This window comes from Artemia sp. Qi Xiang Cuo, chromosome 15, assembly GCF_049724085.1.
Source record: "Artemia sp. Qi Xiang Cuo chromosome 15, ASM4972408v1, whole genome shotgun sequence".
Classification (NCBI taxonomy): Eukaryota; Metazoa; Arthropoda; class Branchiopoda; order Anostraca; family Artemiidae; genus Artemia; species Artemia sp. Qi Xiang Cuo.
Genome location: NC_142808.1, coordinates 29,951,979 through 29,973,514, shown reverse-complemented (window position 1 = coordinate 29,973,514; position 21,536 = coordinate 29,951,979). Strand labels below are relative to the sequence as shown.

Below are 21,536 nucleotides of genomic sequence, written 5' to 3'. Positions count from 1 at the left end.
TTCATGCCAGCTAAACAGTAACCTAAAGGGATCTCAACCAAACCTAGTTCGAAATTGCATTTAATATGGTAGTTTTACCTTTGTAAGTCAGGGACCGATTCGACCTTTGTGGGAGAGAAGGAAGGTCAACTCTAGTTCCTTGACGACAAGATAACTTTCAGAAGTCCTTTGGAGTAAGAGCTAGTGTCAAATTTGTGCCTTTTGGGAGGCCCTTATTTTAATTTGGCATTGTTATAATTAAAACAGTGATGATTTTGATAGTGTTTGAAGAATTAAAGAACTTGAACTGTCGCTTTTTCTGAATGAATATTGTTTTAATCTATCTTATTTTCTACGAATGGTGCTTTCTTAAAATTACGAATTGCAGTAAGTAATAAAAAAGGAACGCACAAAAAATAGATTCATTTATCATAAACTTTGTAATTTTTAAAGATGCTTCTTTTATTTTTAATTTGTGTAATTATTTTCCTTCTTGTCAGAATTCAAGCAGTGATACATATATATGTATATACATATATATATGTATATATATATATATATATATATATATATATATATATATATATATATATATATATATATATATATATATATATATATATGTATTAATCTTAAGAACTTTTGAAAGTGCTTTTACCGCTTTAGTTACATTCGTGTATTCCTTCAAAAAATATGTGTGTTGGTTAAACGTGGGAAATGGGGAAATGGGAGGTATAATGTGTATCAGTCCCTAATTTGATGAAGGGTATATTTTTGACCTAAGGTCAGTGCTAAAATAAGCACTAATAAGCAAGTTGGATTTGGAGAATGTTTTAATTTGAATTTATTATTTCTCTGTGCTAAAATGTTTTTTTTTATTTTGTTTTTTTTTTTAAGCTAAAAAGACGGTTTATGCTTTTTGACATGTTACTACGCTTTATGATTTTACTTGGTCTCTTTTATTGATGGTTTTCGTTTTATGCTGTATTTATTGGTAAAATAAATTATTGTTTTATTGAGCTACATTATTTTAATTTAGACTTGAATGAACTAAAATATTTATGTTTAAATGACAGAGATAGAGCTTAGGTAAGACTAAGAGGCCAGTACAAGCAAAAATTTGCACAAGAAATGCTGAAAAAGCAATGCAAAATTTTAACTTAAATGAGTTCGTATTCCACTTTTTTCCCTGTGGTGGAAATAGTAAGGAAAGCTGGAGCTGAACGTCTACGATTATGGGAGTTGGAACGATTAATCTCTTAACAGGAAGCGTGCTAAAGAGGATGGAACGATCTTTATAAGAGGAACAAAAAAAAAGAAAAAAAAAAGAAAGAAGAAAAATCAACAAAAAAATGCCAAGTTGAATGCCCGCTTGTGCCATGAGTAACATTTAAAATGAAGAATATAGATGGCGATAAAGCTATAGTCAAACAAGAACTAATAAATCGACATGAAACTCGTATCAGCATCATTTTATTTTTTATTCGTAAATTCGTGGCGCCGGATGTAATTAAATATCTGATTTGCCGCTAGTCTTTTGTCAAGATCTTAGATGACAGTTGAAACTTCTTTTGAAAGTGTCAACAGAGAAACTTTTAGGGACAACTTCCCCAGGAAGATCATTCCAGATTGAAGTGCAACGTTGAATGAAGCTATTCTTTAAATACTCTGTTCTTGACTTGCCAGCCTCAAGATAATCGGACTAAGCTGTGTGCCTTCTTGTCTGTTGGACAATTGGGGACACAATACGAGAAAGCTCTAAAGAAGGAAGTGAATTTATATACTTGTAGAAAACAGCCATCGATGCTACATCAAACCTCTCACTAAGAGACTGGAGAGTCATGGGGAACGACCAAACTTGCCCTATTAGTCCTATTCTGGATCTTTTGCAGTGGTACCAACAACATTTTCGGAGCACCAGCATATATTGGGCATTTATACACGGTGGTGGGTCTGATGCAAGACTTGTAAAGGGTGATTACTAGTTATTGTCAACTGCAAGTTGTGGCATTACATTTTAAACAATTACACCATTTAAACTAGTGTTGGTAAAGACAGACCCAATGATCTTGGTTCAGGTTAGTTTGTATTACTATTTTCTTTATACTAGTCCTCACTCGGTCAAGACACAAACTTCTTTGGACACTCTAGAAAGCATATTGTTATCTGAACGACATTTATACCTTTTAACTCATAATTAATTTATCCAGTGATTTTTGACTAATTTAAATATTGCTGGTAAAAATGGCCTGAAGATTTCAGGTTTACTTTTAGTGTTGGAGTTTCTTTGTGCTGTCACCTAATATATACATAGCTTATGTTGTTGCTGCCTACTTGTAATTTATTCAACTCTTTTAGTCTATAAAATCCAACTATGCATATTCTATATCTGTTTTAGCATTTGCATCTCTTTTTTTATTCGTTACTCTATTGGTCTGAACAAAAGTCATAGTCAAACGTGGTTCATACTCAACGTTATTCTCCATCCTTTTCTAAAACGCATCGGCGATTGTTTAATATTTTTGGTTCCAGTCGAACAACATTAATAAATCAAGAAAAAATATTAAAGAAAGATTAATTTAGAAACAAAATGCCTATTCATAGCACCTAGTATACTGTTACGTCAATAACAGCTCTTAACTGACCCAAGCTAACAAGGGCGGATCCAGGATTTTTTTTCGGGGGGAGGGGGGGGGGTTTACTAATTTTTGACTTTTTCGGGGGGGGGGGGTTACTAATTTTTGACTTTTTCGGGGGGGGGGGTTACCAATTTTTGACTCAGTTTTCGATTAATTTTACTGATTTTTCCCTAGGTTTTACTAATTTTCGACTTATTTTTGACTCGGTCAAAAATTTTTTTTTTGGGGGGGGGATCAAACCGGGTAGCCCCCCCCCCCCCCTGGATACGGCCTTGCAAGCTAAAGACTTAATTTCTTAAATTTCTTGGCATTCCTTTTCCTATTTTTTTACTACAAAACATTTAATAAGGCAACGCATTGGATATCTATGTTGTCTATTTTAGCCAATTCATTTCAAAATGCTTGGAAAGATTTGAGGGCCATATTTCCAAGGATGAAACAAAAGGCTAAGACAGTCAAAAAATTGATCGGAGAGGTATGCAGAAAAAAAAAAAGAAAATGGCCTGACATGATGTCTTTTTTAGGGACTTTCATTGTTTTGAATGGTGGATTAAAAAAAGTGCGATGTACACATACCAAAAATCAAAAGAACAATAGGACCAATCAACCAATTCTATCACTGCAGAATATTCATGTGTTACAACAGAAGCACTTAAAAAAATAGAGAGGGGAAACTGATTCAGAGGTTCGCAAAGGAAAAGACAGAGACACTAGAGTAGCAGAAATAAAATAGTAAACTGAAAATGTAGATATGATGTTTATATAAAGCCCGCTCGGACCACTAGAGCTTCTAAGCCTTCAAAAAAGCAGATTTTAAAGCTAAAACTGAAAAGGGGGCGTATGAAACTGAATTAAGGAAAATTTGATGGGCTTAGGTTTTGATTTTTGCTCTTTTCGTCTTCTGTGTTTACCTTAATAAGACTTTGTGCTCGATCTTCCACATATCATTCTGAAACTTAAAGAAAATCAGTCACCGTATGAATTATTTAAGGATCTTTTCTTAAGCTTCAGCGATTCTTAGAGGTGGAGAGGGGGGTCTTTTTTCATCCATCATACAATTATAAAGACAGTTTTTCAAAAGACTTCACAATTTCCCCTTTCAATCATTCGCTTCCCGTCCGACATACCATCTGAACATGTCAGAACATATTCCTCTGTCAGAACATAGTTTAAGAGCACGCTTCACATCGCCACGTTCATTTATAGCCTATTCAAAACTCTCGTAACAGCTAGCGTTTTGAGAAGACTATAATGTTAATTGGAAAATCATATATTCCAACGAAATGGAACACAAAGCAGAAGCATATATTCCTGATATGAATAGCAAGTCAACTTTGTTTTTTATTGGTTTCCTATAATACATACATTCAGCAGATTACCATATAGCTTTTTGGACACTAGAAAGTTTGTTATAATCGGCAAGATGCCTCCACACAATTCGACTAAGTCGGTATCGCTCCACTGTACCTCTTGGCCTTGAAGTAACGGAGCATCTATTGACTACTCTTACGTAAGAAGCATCTCTTGGAAATTTTTCCTCTACTTCTTTGGCAGCAACAGCCTAAAAAAAAAAAAAAATACTAACCTCGAATGTCGTTTAATCAAGTTGCTCACGTATGCGTAAAACACTCAGTTTTGCAAATTTGACTCTAATTCACCACTCAAGTACAAAACGATACTCTGAAATTACTAACGATGAGTGCTGGATGAAGAAATATTTGATGCGACGGAAAAAAACTAACTTCTCCAACGTAAAGCACAAAGGTATATTAAAAACTGAAACCAGCGGAAATTAGCTCATATGATAAGTGAAATTTAGACAGAACAGGAGGTATATTTATGTTGCCGGGGCAACGTGGAGTGTTGCAGCAACCTTTGCCAACCACTCAAAATTTGTAATACGTTATGTTCGAAGAAGAATTTTTCTATAAGTAAAATGATGATATGTTCCTTAAACACGGCCTTAACATATGCTGTTGCTGCTTAAAACCAACCTTATGTTTTCCTCTGACCTAATCAATTATGTTACTTTTAAATATTCATCAATATACACAGGCTAATGCTTTGTTACTTTACCCACAACATAAAAATAAGCGAATCTAGTGTTGCTATTTGAAAAATGTACTAAGTACTAGGCTATGTTGAAACATAACGCCTAATATTCGTTTCCGATGTTTTTGATGGTAAGAAATTTCGGTTTTGTGGCTATCCCTGAGATTGCCAATCAAACAATTAACCAATAATCGGGAAACTAAGCCATTATATAATGGTTGCGTAACCACATGTACGAAGGAATTTTTTTCCCACCTTCAAATGGACAAGCAGAGCATTAAAGGTAACCCAATTAGCATCATTATGTAATCCCTTGCCTCTGAGGATGAGCATGCTACACGATTTTTGGTTACAAGTCAATCTGTCAGAATGAGGACGGTACAAATTTGGATTGCCCTCAAGTGCATCAGAAACTGAAAATTGACACTTAACAGAAATATCAAGCTCTCTTTCTAAAAATGAAAGTATTTGCCGATTTTTGATGACAGGTCACTATCCGTGACAGAGAAAAAAATCCCAAACTCTGAAGCTTTGAAGATTGCAAGTGCCTGGACCGGGAAGATCAATGTACAAAATTTTTTAGACAGTTTGCTCGGCTTTAGAAATCTGCAGACAGAACCGTCCAAAGGAGGGGGAGGCCGGGCCACTCTTACCTGGCTGCCGTGGCTGGGGGCGGCTGGAGCGTCGCCCACTTTGACCGAAATTTTTCACTTTGATTCGGCTTTTTTTACTTGTGTTTTAATTGGGAGGGGGCGCTGTAATTCATTTCTCCCCAGGCAACACCAAACATAGGAACAACTCTGTCTGCAGATTAAATTTCAAGATTAAGTTTCAAAGTAGTTTTGCGCGGAGTATAGGCGGGGCTCAGAAATGGCACACCCCTTGAATTTTTTTTTGCCTTTGCCCTCCTGGTCTACGCCGACCGTACTCCTCTGAAAACACTCATCCTAAGTTCACACTGAGCCAAGGTACTTGGGCTATAAGTTTCAAGCTTATCACTGAAAATAACCTAGTTACCTTTCTGCTGAAAATTTGGCTGGGGTTGTGGAGTTAGAGGGGACATGGACCCTTTTTGTGCCACCAATGATACATACTAAAAACCTTTTATGATTAATCTTTAAAAAAGGTACAAAATTCCTACCTTTCTTAAAAAAATTGCCGGAAAAAGAGAAAGGAGGGGATTGTGGGGCCAGTTTACGCTTTTATGATGCAGACTAAAAATTATTGCCTGATTTCGCTACAAAAATTTCAACATGCCTACCTTTCCAATACAATCTCGTCGAAGAAGAGTGTTTGAGGGGTCAGGGACCCATTTTTTGCCTCTGTTCATGTCGAATGGAAATCCTTGCATAAATCTTGTTTTAAAAAAGCGCAAAATACCTACATTTTTGCAAATAAGTTGTTAATGAGAATTAGAACTCGTTTTTATATAAAGTCCGGACCTCAATCAATTTGCACCAAGTCAGAACCTTGCTTGTTTTCCACCGAATTAATCAAATTTCCTCCACTTCATTTTTACACTGAATTACGACTTCGACGTTTCACCCAGGATCATTGTCCGATTTTTCAACTTGCACCTCAACAAATAAGCTGTCAACTCCTCGAAATTCTCAAAATTGTATCTCTCAGGAACGAACTTTTGCACGAAAAAATCGATGTCCGATACTATGATTAGCTGATCTATAATTATTATTAGCGTTAGAAAAATATATCTTGGTTCAAAAGATTACTTTCAAAAGATCAGGTGATCAAGTTAAAAAAAAAACTACCTTTCTTGTTTACTAAGTTCATTTTCTTGCTATGGGCCAACTTTCTAAATCACTACTAGGAAAGGAGCAAAGGGATTGCTCTAATTTCTCTACCAATGAGAAGAAGTACAAGTGATACTGTTCTTCTGCCTCAGTCACAGACTTCAGTCACAAATTAAATGACAAACTAAACCAACATAACGAACAGAGATGGATAGTAACAGTAGGTGTGAAAAGAAATACAAGAACTAATAACAAGTAACAGCGGACCTGAGGGAAAATCCTCTTGTTCTTGGATTTCGAATTTGTTCTATTTATCATGGTCAGTGCCGTATCTAGTTCTTATCTTACAGGGGGGGGATAAATGTACATGCTGACGTTCCCTGCCACACCGGTAATACTGTAAATATTACAATTTTTGTTTAGAGTGAAATTGAGCGTATTTTCTGGGAAAACTAGTGGTATTTATTTATTATATATATATATATATATATATATATATATATATATATATATATATATATATATATATATATATATATATATATATATATATATATATATATATATATCATTATTAAAAGGCCTGGTTCTATCAACTCACAGTTTTTTTTCACGATTCGAAAGATTCATAATATTATTCATTTAAAAAGAACTTTACTCTAATACAGCCTAATAAAATATAGCCTAAGGCTTAAGCATAGTTAAATGGTAGTGGAATAGGTTAATAGAATGAGAAGCGTAAGATTTATGAAATATATATTTACATAGTACAATTATGATATAAAATACAGCAACGTACTTAATGTATATACATGAATAAGAGCACTTTTATATATACCCGTGTCCTGTGTTGAGCATGCCATTCTTCGATTTACAATAAGATAATCAAAGAGGCCAGCTATCTTACCACCATACGAGTACTATGTAAAATTATAAGTTATTTAAAGGCCAAATACCTTATTGGTTACGACTTGATTATTGTATCTACAAAAATTCTAGTAGTTTATTATCTGTATTATTTTCTTTCTGTGCACCAAATTTACCTAAACCTAGGATACCATCTATCCTTAATTGTACCAGCCAGGGCATTGAAGTACCCTAACAAAAATACCATATTTTTATATTGGATTTGTTCTATTTGTTCCTGTAAAATTCATCCGATTCACCCATTTCTCCATCAATCAGATCTGCAGGAGCCATGGGCACCCATAAGCTGAATTCCAGGGGGGGGGGGGCAAACCTCGTCTAATTGGCACTTTTAATGCTAAATAAGAGAAATCTCAGAACATAAATATAAAAATAAGGCAGCATCATTCAGCCAGGGGGGGGGCGGGATCCCCCCGGCCCCCCCCCCATATGGGCGCCCATGGCAGGGGATACATATATCACTACAGATCTACACATCTACATATCTACATATATCACTATGACTGAAGCCTTTCCGTTTTTGGTCATGAAGTGAGTAACTAGAATTCTATTATTATTAATTCCTTCCCTATATAAGCAAGGGGCTACATATATCACTACAGATCTATACATCTACAGATCTACATATATCACTATGACTGAAGCCCTTCCGTTTTTGGTCATGAAGTGAGTAACTAGAATTCTATTATTATTAATTCCTTCCCTACATAAGCAAGGAGCTACATATATCACTACAGATCTACATATATCGCTATGACTGAAACCTTTCCGTTTTTGATCATGAAGTGAGTAACTAGAATTCTATTATTATTAATTCCTTTCCTTCCTTAAGCAAGGAGCTACATATATCACTACAGATCTACACATCTACAGATCTACATACATCACTATGACCGAAGCCCTTCTGTTTTTGGTCATGAAGTGAGCAACTAGAATTCTATTATTATTAATTCCTTCCCTATATAAGCAAGGAGCTACATATATCACTACAGATCTACTTATCTACAGATCTACATATATAACTATGACTGAAGCCCTTCCGTTTTTGGTCATGAAGTGAGTAACTAGAATTCTATTATTATTAATTCCTTCCCTACATAAGCAAGGAGCTACATATATCACTACAGATCTACATATATCGCTATGACTGAAACCTTTCCGTTTTTGATCATGAAGTGAGTAACTAGAATTCTATTATTATTAATTCCTTCCCTACATAAGCAAGGAGCTACATATATCACTACAGATCTACACATCTACAGATCTACATACATCACTATGACCGAAGCCCTTCTGTTTTTGGTCATGAAGTGAGCAACTAGAATTCTATTATTATTAATTCCTTCCCTATATAAGCAAGGTGCTACATATATCACTACAGATCTACTTATCTACAGATCTACATATATAACTATGACTGAAGCCCTTCCGTTTTTGGTCATGAAGTGAGTAACTAGAATTCTATTATTATTAATTCCTTCCCTATATAAGCAAGGGGCTACATATATCACTACAGATCTACACATCTACAGATCTACATATATCACTATGACTGAAGCCTTTCCATTTTTGGTCATGAAGTGAGTAACATAGAATTCTATTATTATTAATTCCTTCCCTATATAAGCAAGGGGCTACATATATCAGTGCAGATCTACACATCTACATATATCACTGTGACTGAAGCCTTTCCGTTTTTGGTTATGAAGTGAATAACTAGAATTCTATTATTATTAATTCCTTCCCTATGTAAGCAAGAATTAGAAGCTTCTTTATTCATCATTAGTCCGACTCCTTTCCTATGTACTCCCTAGAGTCCAGTTTTAGGAGGGGGGACAGAGGGGGCACTTGCCCCGGCGCACAAAATTTAAGGGGGCAAAATTTCATATAAATAATCAAACGGTTATAATCATTTTGTAATTTTTGAAATTTTATTAAAATATTGTAGAGGGTGCAGTTGGCAGTAAGTATAAGCAAATTGAATCCAAAGTTTTCATTTTTCCCCATACCTTCATCACAATTTCTTGAAAATAGAAGTAAGTAGTAATAAAAGTAGATTCCATTCGGAATCTACTAAAAGTTTAACAAAGTTTAGACTCCATCAAGTTGTTCCACAAACTTAAAGATATTAAAAAGTAATTCAACATAGACACATTTCCTTAAAGAAATCTATGGATGTGTTAGAATTAATTGTGCAATACAGAGATGAAGTGTTCTTCGCAAACGTAAGAGCTATCAAGTGTTATTGGCGATTGTAGTGTCGGCGGCCAGTAATGAGCGGTCGTTTAGCTTAGACCTTAGATCCTCTAGAGCCGGGAACGGCCCGTAGGGTATCTACGAAACCTCGCCAGATACCATGGAGCTGAACTGCAGCCCTGACGTCCATCCAATGTGGTTGAAGAGACATTTTCCCTCCACTCAGATTCAGTTCATATTGCCGTCGCAAGGTGTCTTCTTTTGCGCCTCCCTTCAGGGCACCACTCATAAATTGTAAATGGGAGTCGATCCTCTGGCATACGAAGGACGCGGCCAAGGTTTATCCATCTCCTACATCCCAGAAGGTAAGAAAGTAATAGTTGACCGATTGGCCGGCAAACTTCCGTGTTCGTGACCTTTTCCCACCACTTTATGTTTAGCTTTCTTTTAATGCACATGTTTTCAAAGGCTAGGACGCGTTATTGAGTTGGATATTTAGTTTCCAGCATTCAATTGCATAGAGGAGAATAGAAATCACATTGCTATTCTCGAGACGGAGCTTCAAGCGCATAGAGTATTTCCTACTGCGCCAGATTGGTTTCAACTTATTAAAAGCCGATGTAGCGTGTCCAACCTTCCTATTGATTTTGTTGGTTTATTTCACCATTATAGTTAATCCAACTCCCGGGGTACTTAAATTCACTGATCTGTCCAAATGCTTTGTCTTTGAATTTCAGTGTCAGTGGAGAGTCAGATGTAGCCATACTCTTTTTCTTACTGACATTCACTGTAAGCCCTAATTTTTCGGCCTTTTCATCTATGGCGTCGAATAGCAGCTGCAGTCGCTGTTTCACTTCTTCAACAAGAACAACGTCATCAGCGAAGTATAGGTCAGGGATTTGTCGGCTACAAATCTTCACCCCAGAGCCTGAAGACTACCTTAGAATGTAGTTCCCAACAATAACAAACAGGAACGGGGATAGGACAAATCCTTGTTTGACACCAGACATTAGCTCTTCCCTGCATTTTTGTAATGATTCAAAATCTTTCGGTCAACAGAATCGACTGCCATTTCAAAATCAATGAAGAGAATGTATTCCTTTTTTTTTGTCTCATTCCCTGGACTCTTTGACCATTAGTCTATGAATGTAAATGAAGTCAGAGCAAGACTTCCAGGTCGAAAGCCGTGTAGCTTTTCTCTGAGGTGTTAGTCTAGTGATGTTCTTAGGGGTTTTAATATGACTGTGGCTAGTATTTTACTAGGCACAGATGTTAAGTTGGTGCCCCTCCGGTTGTCACAGATTAGCGTATCGCCCTTCTTGAAGAGTTTCACCAGTATGCAATGTGTTCAATCAATTTGGACTTTGTAATCCACTCTTTGCTATTCCAGATGACCACTAGGAGAGCAGTCGAAACAGTTATACAGGCTCAAAAGGATGTCTTAAGCATCTCTACCGTGCTCCCGTCGACTCCAGAAGCACGTCCACTTTTCAAGTTTTTCACAGCTGTCGTCATTTTTATTTTTTCGGTGCTGAGTGGTCAGTACTTACGTCAATTAGTAAGAAAGGTCAGATCAACTATGGGCCGTAGTCAGATCGATTATAGGCTAGCAGCGACTAAATGATTTAGTGTTAATAAGCATAGAACGCAAAGAATTAGAAGCAATTAATTGGGACGAGATAATTAACAATTTTGCAGAGGCTAAAGTGAGGAAAGTCAGATTTATATCAATGGAAACTTTTGTTAGTAAATGAAAATGTTGTTAAAATTTGACCAAAAAATTTTGGGAGGCAGGGGGAGGGGAGGGCGAATCAAGATTTTACCCAGGCACGAGAGAGGCCAGAACCACCACTGTTGCCCCGCCCCCCCCCCGTCCTTCTACCCAAATAAAAATTCTGTGTCACCTAATTTCATGTTTCATAGCCCTGGGAGACGAGTTCCTAAAACTCTTAACAAGTTCAGTTCAAAACATCTCGATTTATCAAAAGTTTCAGTACGACTGTTGTCTTTCAATGTTGTGACTTTCCATGCTGCAATTTTCAAGTTACTTAAATAATCGGAAACTGTTAAGGCCTCAAGAAAAGCAATGGGCCCTGGCATTGCAGACCAGGGATTAATAACTTCTTCTCAAGCTAATGCAAAATGCTTAACCATGATTACAATGAGACAGCAATATGTATTCATGTCTCATTATACATCATGCCTAAAAAATATTATACTACGACGGAGAGGAAAGCCTAAATAAACAACTTAGCAAGGAAAATATTATTCAGACCAGAAAAGCCCACCAAAACAAAAGAACCCCAAAGAATTATCCATTAATCAGAATCCAGTGAAATGTTGTGTTGTTTACAACGCTATAGCTTTGCCAAGAGGCATAACTCTCGGAATTTGTGATACTTTTTTTCTGAACAAGCAAAACACTTGCTGAAAAATAAGCCGGTCCTATACATAAGAGCAAAGCTCAAAAGACTTGAAATGAGGGGCATTCCATAGCTTGAAAGACTCGCCAACAAAACACATTCTTTCCCGTGCCTCTGTCATGACAATAAACCAAAAGTGGCTTAACATACTTTCACGTGCCACTTCTTTTAGTAGGGACTACCAAGTCCATTCGATCAGATAAGCTAAAATCCCTTTTGTCATGTAAAGCTAGTTTATGGCAATGTCTCACCATTTTAAAATGCTTCCCCTTTAAAAAAGGAGAAGTGGTTAGATAGAACTGACTATAATGATTCAAAACCATCAATTGCATTTACACACCATTTATTAGAACCCGAACCCATAATTCAAGCAGCACTTGAGCATTCAAGAAATTAATTAACAACTTATTCACATCAGATTGTCGTTTATGTTGCAAAAATTGATACGAAGAGAACATCTGCTTAAGTTAATTTAACTAGCATCATAAGCTAAACTACTGAATACCTGAAGCTCTGGTGGCAGAACTGTTGCTTTCTTCACAGCTAAATGTCTGATCCTTTCTTCAAAATTATTTTTGACGCATTGTCTTCGCTTGTTATCTTTTATCATTCTCCAATCAGCCCACTTTTGTCGAACTTGCTGCTGGTTTGCAACAGTCTGAAATAAAAATAGTAAAAAACAGACAAAAAACTGTTCTTTTGTTTATGATACTTAATGAAAGTTTATAGGTTCACCTGCTTGTAATAGATGTAGCAAGGAGGTTCAATGTAGCTCTATCTCATATGACTTTGTTTCTACTCATCGTGTTGCAGTAGCAATTGAACCATGACTTTTATCTTCTTCAAATTTTATGTACAAACTTTTATGTACTTCAAATTTGACTCAGAGGCTACCTCACCCTCCCCAACTTCCATCCAAGTAGCTGTAATGTTCTCAGAAAATTATATAGAAAACATGTTTATACAGACTCCATATTATACCCATTAATATTGGAAATAAAAATGTTTTCTTTTAATTTTGGTTGGGATGTGGTTTTCTCGGTTTTGAAGGCGACATTCCAATGATTTTATTGGGATTTCAAGGCATATAAGATTTTTTTTTTTAATTCAAGACACATTTTTTCTACTTTTCTAAAAGTTTTTAATTAGTATTTAGCTAATTTAAACTTGTCTGGCTTGGAGGAGGGATACTTTGTGCATAAGGTTGGGCTTAAAGCTCTCTTTGGCATTTTTCTCTCATTTAAATTCCCACTAGACTCGAGACCAATACATGAAGAAAAGTCCAGTTTTTCCCCTATGGTGTTAGCCTATGCAAGCATCTAGTAAGAAATAACCTATTATCTATTTATTTATTCTGTTCTTGATTCCCCTTAGCGTTAAGGGTAACGAACTTCTGTTGCATGTGAAACAGCTAAGGGTGGGGCACCGTAGAGAGATATAAACGGTACAATCGCTTCCTATCTCAACCATTAGACAAAGGCGGACCAAATGCAGCTGCTCCGGAGAACATATAAACCAGAAGAAACCAAGCGATATTAGATTTTTTCATGGGTAGACGCGCGTGTGGTATCGACATTCACAGCCTGGAGAACAGGAAAAGAAATAATACGAATCAAGCGTCTAGGGGATAAGGAAGAAAACAATACGTTGAAGAGACAAAAAAGAAAAAGGAAAAAAATTGGTACGGCTGTAATAATGCAAAAGGTAAAGATATCATTGGTTTAGAATGGAAAGAAAAACGAAGAATGAATTTATAAGGATAATCAAGGTAAAAATAAGTTTTTTTTTGAATAATGCCATAACGTGATGACATTTGATTAGGAAATTTGGCACTTTGCATTGATATTTCAGTTCCATAGTTCTATTAATTTTTTCTCAAAGGAAAATTACATGGTCAGCATGAATGCAGACTCGCAACTAAATTAAACTTAGTCACTTCCTTTTTTCACATTTATATTGGTATTATTTATAATAATGGCATTATATATTATTTATATTGGTTTGATTTTTATTGTCTGTAGTACTGAGGAGCTCATGAAGGATATGATCAAATACTAGTCTTAAAAAATTTTTCGTCTCTGTTAAAAAGAGAAAATCAAACAATTAAGCTACTAAAGCTAAAATAATTACTTGCTGGTTTATTTTCCTTGGTTGGGATTTCTGTTGACTTTATGATTCTTAAATTTCACTTCGTAATATGCACGTGAGCAGAAAAAAATATCGAATAATCTGTTCAATGGGGAGGTCCTTGCAGCCAATTCCGTTAGCTACTGCTCAAAGCCTAAGCAAGGACTATCTTCTTAGAAGGCGAAGCTAATTATATTAAGACTGCTAAAACGAGAACTGAATGTAAAGAATGCAAAAAACTCAACCCCCTCCCTTTCTTCAAAAAAGAGAATCCTAGAAATGCACATGACTAAAATCTTTTGTTTTGGCATCCGCAAGTCTTTTGCTATGTCATATTAAAGCTTTTGTGATCATGAATAATATAAATTCCCACCATTATTCAAAGTTGCTCGAGCTACTGAGAAATACCCATGGTATTGTTAGAATGGGATTATTATGCTGACTCCAAATACATTAGTTTCATTAAGTTTAGTCTTACCCATCAATAGCTATAAAAGGGGAAAGATCCCCTTGAAGTCATAAGATTTTAATGAAAATCACAACATCAGATTCAGTGTATCAAAGCACCCTACTGTAGATGTTTCAAGCTCATATCTGCAAAAATGTGGAATTTTGTGATTTTTACCAGAAGAAAAATCATGGATGCGCGTTTATTATTTTTTTTTTTCCAAGGATGATCGTATCAACCCAGTGGGCCTAGAACGTCGCGATAGGGCTCATTCTCACGGAAATGAAAAGTTTTTGTGCCCTTTTAGGTGACTCAAAACATTGGAGGGCAACTAGGCCCCTCCAACGTCACCTTTTTCCCAAAATCTTCCAATCAAAATTTTGAAATTTTCTTCAGCATAGTTGAAAGGCCTAATAACTATGTCTTTGGAGATAAAATGACCCCCTACAGCCCCTGGGGAAAGGTTTTTAAGTTATAAAAATAACCCTTTGTTTTATTTGTTATTGGGAAGTATGCATGGTGGGGAGGACACATTTTCTGCTTGGAGAATTTTCAATGGAGATGATAGTTTCCAGGGGATGAAATTTTCAGAAGAAATTTTACACTGGGTGAATTTGCCAGAATTCATGTACGAAATTTCTTTATATTCTTACTTTATAGTCTTTAATTTCTTTATAGTCTTACTTTCTCTTTACCAATTCAATTTTACGCATAGAGATGTTAAGGGTAATTGTCCAGGGTAAATGTTCGCCAGGATTGAATTGTCCAGAGGATATTTCTATGGGGAGGTGGATTTTTTCGTGGAGGTGGAGGTGAAGCCGGATTTCCTAATGTTATTTAAAAAACGATCAGAAATAAAATAAAAAAAAAGTTTTTTCAACTGAAAGTAAGGATCAACATTAAAACTTAAACGAACAGAAATTATTACGCATATGAGGGGGGTTTCCCCATCTTCAACATCCCGCTCTTTGCGCTAAAGTTTAAATTTTGTCCAATTCTTTAAATATGATTCCTAAAACACAAGGGTTGTTCAGTTAGAACAATAAATAACTTTTATTTAAGTGCCAAAAAACTGTAGCTTGAAGAGCGAGGTGCTGAAGAGAGGACCACCCCCCTCTTTTACATACTAATATCTGTTCATTTTAAGTTTACATGTTGCTCCTTACTTTCAGTTGAAAAAACTTGTTTTATTTCCTTTATTTAATGAACCTTAGAGACAAGCAATTTTCTAAAGGCAATGGAAAAAGTATGTCAATTAGAGTAAAAGTATTTAAAATGAAAAAATTAAGTAGTTACAAAAAATACACAAAACAATAGCCTACATACAAAAACTAAGATATAAACTCCCAGCATACAATTCTGTTGAGCAATGCTGAAGCATTGGACAGATATTTTTTAACAGCATTGACAGTTTTGAACTTGGTTATCAAACACCAAAATATTTAATGCCTTTAGAATCAGTGTTTATAAAAAGTAATGCATTATCAAAGTAGTTTGTTCAAAGAGAAATATTAAAACTAAGATTAAGAAGATCAAATGAAAATTTTTTATTCAATATTTTGATTTAATTCTGAATACCAAAAGCCAGTATATTTCACACCTTTATACTTCATAACTATAAAAAATTAAATCTTTTTCAAAGTGACAAATAGATTACTACAATCACTCCTAGAAACAAAAAAAAATTGATAATACAACACAAAAAACGTATCTGTTCAGGGGAAACATTTCTGTGTATAGTGGCTTCATATATCAGCTCATGGGTACTCTTGCAATGCAAGCAGAAGTTGATGGCATATTCTTACCGAAATTGCCCCTTATTAAGTTGTTTTCCTGTCTCTATAATTATATAAACTTTCTTTTGTTCTAATAACTGCACTAACTACTTACTAATAAACAAATAAATATTTAGGACCACCATAAAAAGCTGATTCTTTGACTGAATGTTACCAATAGCTAGGCTCTTATACTTTCGTTATTGACAAGGATCATTATTTACTTACCATCCATTACTATGAAGAATTTGATTGTTTTATTTTTTGCTCCAACCAAATCCTATAGAAAAAATCTTTGGGAAAACCGGTAAAGGGCTACTCAGTCACAAATTAGTACTTATATTTGCCTTATTATGGGTTAAAATCTATTGGCAGGCAGCCAACAATGAGGCAACAAACATTTTCCATGGTTTTTCCCTATTCTGCTCTCTTTCCTTTGGATTCCTTAAAATTACTTTATAGTCCCAAATTTTCAGGGGTGGGCAGGAGGGGGGCATGCCCCTTCCCCTCTTGCCGGCGCTCATGATTAGAAACTGGACTAGAAACACCAAATCTAAGCCACCCATATCATTGAATTTTGATTTGTTTTGTGATAAGCAATATTGTTTTCTTCTGATTTGTCTCTCCAAGTTCTTTTTATTCTTCAATGGTGCCTTGATTTCACATTGGGTGAAAGCATGGCTTTTCATATGTATACCAACTTTGTCTAGAAGTTCAGCCATTTTAACTTAAAATTCCCTAAATAAGCAGGTATAGACATGTGTAAACAGAAGATGAATTACTAGATGGAATTACTTGATTAAACAGGCTTAATTGCTACAAAGCCATTATTGTGTCTGTATAGGTAAGTCCATTCAAATGGTTATAAGTAATTAAATAGGGGTAGTTAGTGAGACAGGCACTCCCTGATTAATCTTGCTCATAGAACAGCAATCAGATAGAATGAAGAAAGAGTACAATTTGATTTCTCATTCCATGCTCTTTCCAAATATAATAAGCACTGCTATTATAATTGGATCTTTAACTGCTCTCCCTGGGTCAGGTATAACCTCAAGCTATACACAATTGGAATGGCATTGCTATATAGCAAATTATTATTTTTTCCAATTTCTGTCTTATACTACATATTATCCCAGTCTAGTTTATTCTCTCTTCAGAAGAAAACATAATAATAACAAATTTCTTACTTAATCACATTCATAAAATTTATAAACATGTGTAAACAGAAGATGAATTTCTAGAAGGAATTACTTGATTAAACAGGCTTAATTGTTACAAAGCCATTATTGTGTCTGTATAGGTAAGTCCATTCAAATGCTTATAAGTAATTAAATAGGGGTAGTTAGTGAGGTAGGCAGTCCCTGATTAATCTTGCTCATAGAACAGCAATCAGATAGAATGAAGAAAGAGTACAATTTGATTTCTCATTCCATGCTCTTTCCAAATACAATAAGCACTGCTATTATAATTGGATCTTTAACTGCTCTCCCTGGGTCAGGTATAGCCTCAAGCTATACACAATTGGAATGGCATTGCTATATAGCAAATTATTATTTTTTCCAATTTCTGTCTTATACTAAATATTATCCCAGTCTAGTTTATTCCCTCTTCAGAAGTAAACATAATAATAACAAATTTCTTACTTAATCGCATTCATAAAATTTCTTTGGAATGGGTTTCCAGAGTTGCTTCCAGTTGAATCCAGTTCAATAAAGCCCCCTAACTATAAACAAACCATTGCTGATTTTGTGGGTTTGCATTATGTTTTAGGAGTGTATCTCATCAGCAGCTGGTTGACAAATCAAAATAAAGCCAATTAAAAAAAATCAAATAAAAATGAAAAGTCTTTTGTATATAGTCAAGGGTCTTAATTGGATTTTTTTACAGAAAAAAACAAACAAAATCAGTAATCATATTTACATAGCTTAGGGTTATATTTTGTCCCATTAGGCAAGAGGGAAGGACTGGATTGCAATTAGAATGGCAGTGGTGTATGTTTCATTCCTTTTTTCTATATCTAATGTCTCTCATATAGCATAGATTGACCCACTATATCTTATCCCCTCTTCTGAACTAAATGTTCTCTTTTCTTGAATGTAGAGCTACTTTCAGATTAACTATATTACATCCCTTCAAACTATACACATAACTTCACTGACTTAGTAGGTTTTCATTATTATTATTTTTTTTGTTTCTCATTAACAGTTGGTTCAAAATTTGAAATGTAGACAATTTGAAAACAAATAAAAACAAGATAAACAAATATTTTTATGTAGCTTATGGTTATACCCCTCCTCTCTCTGTTACAATTTCATACCAGTCCTAAAGTCCTTACTTTTACAGTAAACACTCATCAATCAGCAGGAAGAATAGAGTTGCAATATTCTAAAATATATTTTGAATGTTCACTGTATGTTGTTGACTGCTGCATCAGGGAGGGAGGGGGCTACATGAAGCACTGTACTTTCATTATTATTTATCTTAATCATTTTCTATTGTAATTCTACATTTTCTACAATAATCATAAACAAGATGCCAATTTCTGGGTTCCAATTAATGAAAGTGCAGGTAAATATATAGTGGTTGGCCACTTTTGTAGAGAACATGCCAAATAAAAAAAAAGGAGAACCATTGGATCTTTTATTTTATACCCTTATCTCCAAACGCCCTAGATAAAGTCCAAGGACTAAAAGAACTATCAAAACTAAAAGAAAACAATGAAATTCTAACTTTATAACATGTAGGATATTTCTTATACTAAGATTACCATGTTTTTTCTGCTGTTATTGACTATTTACAATTATTTCAAGTCATATTTTATATACATTCCATTTTAGGCTAATTCCATCTAGAAAGACTAATTTTATTTTAGTCAAAACTGCAGAAACCTGTTTAAACCAAGAAAATGTGACATTTAACTGGATTGAAAAATAGAGAAATATATTATTTGGGCTATATCTGGGACTAGCACAAGGGGGAAGGGGGTGCATAACCTTAAATTGCATTTTCTAGCAACAAAGGTTGAAGAACCTGTAGATGTTGACAGGTAATGTTGACTTGATAATCTTCATGTCACATTTGGATTATCACAATTTACATATACAGGACAACAGTTCATAACAACAGGACAATTAACACAATTTTCATATATACAGGACAGTTTGGTTTTGTTTGGGTTCACTAGATGTATTGGCAGCTGGGCATACTTGAGGGTTAAAGGGGACAGGTGGCATCTAATAGATCCTACTCCATGATGCTGGTATGTCCCACTGCATCTTCAATGATTTGCCACTCCAATCATGGTCAACACCAACCTTGAAGCTATCAACTGATCTGGCCAACAAGGCAGATTCATTGAATGAATTTTACAGTGGAAGAATGTAATTGGTGAAGAAGCTGAACCTCTCATGCTTTCTGCTAAATGTTTTATACAGTTTTATGGAATTTCCTTGTGTTCTGGTGTAATCACTGTGATCAAAAATGGGCTTGATGGTGTCACTGGTCATCATCCAAATGCAAGGATGACATCTCCTCTCTCTCTATGGTACATTAGGGTAGGTAGGTCAAGCTTTTCTAGTTGTTGCTTGTAGGAGATTTGTTTTTTTGCAAAAGGGAGCTTGGTTGCTATATGCTGGACTTTCTCAAGAATCTCCATGTCACACTTAAAGCAGGGTTGGGACAAACAAGGGCTGTGTAAGATTTCTTGATAACTCTTGGTTGGCAACTTGTTACTGAATATTTCAGTGACAAGATGAAACCAAGGACCATATCTGCCTCAGCTGTTTGGTTTCAAGAGTGAATGTGAAACTTAAGCTTATTGTCAATTAATAACCCAAGATCATGCTCTTCCTTGGCAGTCTGAATGGGCATATTGGCACCTGCAGAGTCAATCATGTGGTAACTATGGCAGGAATTGTTTGGACAAAGATGAAGGACTTTGCATTTGTGTGGGTTGAACTCAAGTGTCCAGGTTGTTGAGATATTCTTGCAGAGAAGAGCAATTTTCTATAGAGACTGCTGGACCAAAGAGTTTGGAATTGTCTGCATACAGTTCCAAGCCATTCTGGACCACCTCAGGAGCATCATTTATGTAAAGGTTAAACAGTTTTGGGTCCCTTGTTTGGTCCCTTGGGGGACACCACTCTTAATTTGAACTGGTGTGGAGTAGATGAGGTTACCTCTTTCATCATATACAGACACAATCTGGGTTCTGTTGGATAAGAAGCTTTGAATCCATTGTCAGAAAATAAACCATGACATTGGGAAAGAGCATAAAATAAGCAATCTAATGGTACCACTTTTTTGTTCAGTATGTTTCCTTCAGAAGTAATTAACCACAATATATTTCTTGACATTATCAATATAGGCTATCCAGAAAGATCATATACAAACACATTGTGTGGTGTTTGCCTTAATCCCAGCTAGGTAATGTAAAACACTCAAAATTAGAAAAAACAGATTCAAATTTTCAATTCTGATCAAATAAAACTTCTGCCAAATTGCTATGACCACCTCTTTTATAAACTAATTGGGAAACATAGGCTAACACAAAATAATAATGACAGCCCAGCTTACATTGAAAGCATACAACTCTTCAGTAAAGCAAGGCTAGGCCTATAGCATTGCTTTTGTTCAAAGGTTAGAGTACTGATATGTGTAGGTATTCTTTTGCAATCTAGGCTATAAGAGTTGACTCAAAGCTATGGAAAATAGGCCTAGCCTGGTGGCAATAAAGCAATTAGGCTATTTATAAAAATTTTACAATAGAAATCTTGACCAAGTAAGCCTAAAGGAACTTAAGCACTGAAATCCTAAAGTAAAAACATTGCTATTCATACTCACTCTTAATGGTGAAGAAAGCAGCCTTCTACAAATTTTATCGAGCATCATGTATGTAGCTTCAAAAGTTTTACGAAATCCAAGACAGAGTTGCGCTTCGGCTATAAAAATGAGCTAATGTTATGGTCAAACGCATAATAACGTAACTTTAATCAAATATTTTATTTCAAGAAAATCAAGTATTTTGCACTAGGCATCAAGACATGGTTAATTGTAGAAAAGCCGAGACAGATAGTCCGAGTAGTTGAGAGGCAAGGCTGGGATAAGCTCTTTTTAGGATCGTATAAAAATGATGTCATTTCATTTGTTGATAAATAAGTCTATCTATCATCCATCAATAGGTCATTCCTAAGGCAGAACTAAGGTAAGATAGTCATAGA

At 35.2% G+C, this 21,536-nt stretch overlaps 1 protein-coding gene across 1 annotated transcript; it reads right to left on the bottom strand.

Moving 5' to 3' along the window:
• Window positions 1-3,946: 3,946 nt before the first annotated feature.
• LOC148943533 (small ribosomal subunit protein uS14m-like) lies at window positions 3,947-21,281 on the bottom strand. The gene is made up of 3 exons (XM_089100858.1): window positions 21,160-21,281; window positions 12,473-12,625; window positions 3,947-4,179 (listed from the first exon to the last, which is right to left on the bottom strand). The coding sequence occupies exons 1-3, from the start codon at window positions 21,205-21,207 to the stop codon at window positions 3,994-3,996; spliced, it is 387 nt and encodes a 128-aa protein (XP_088956984.1). The 5' UTR covers window positions 21,208-21,281; the 3' UTR covers window positions 3,947-3,993.
• Between the last annotated feature and the right edge of the window lie 255 nt (window positions 21,282-21,536).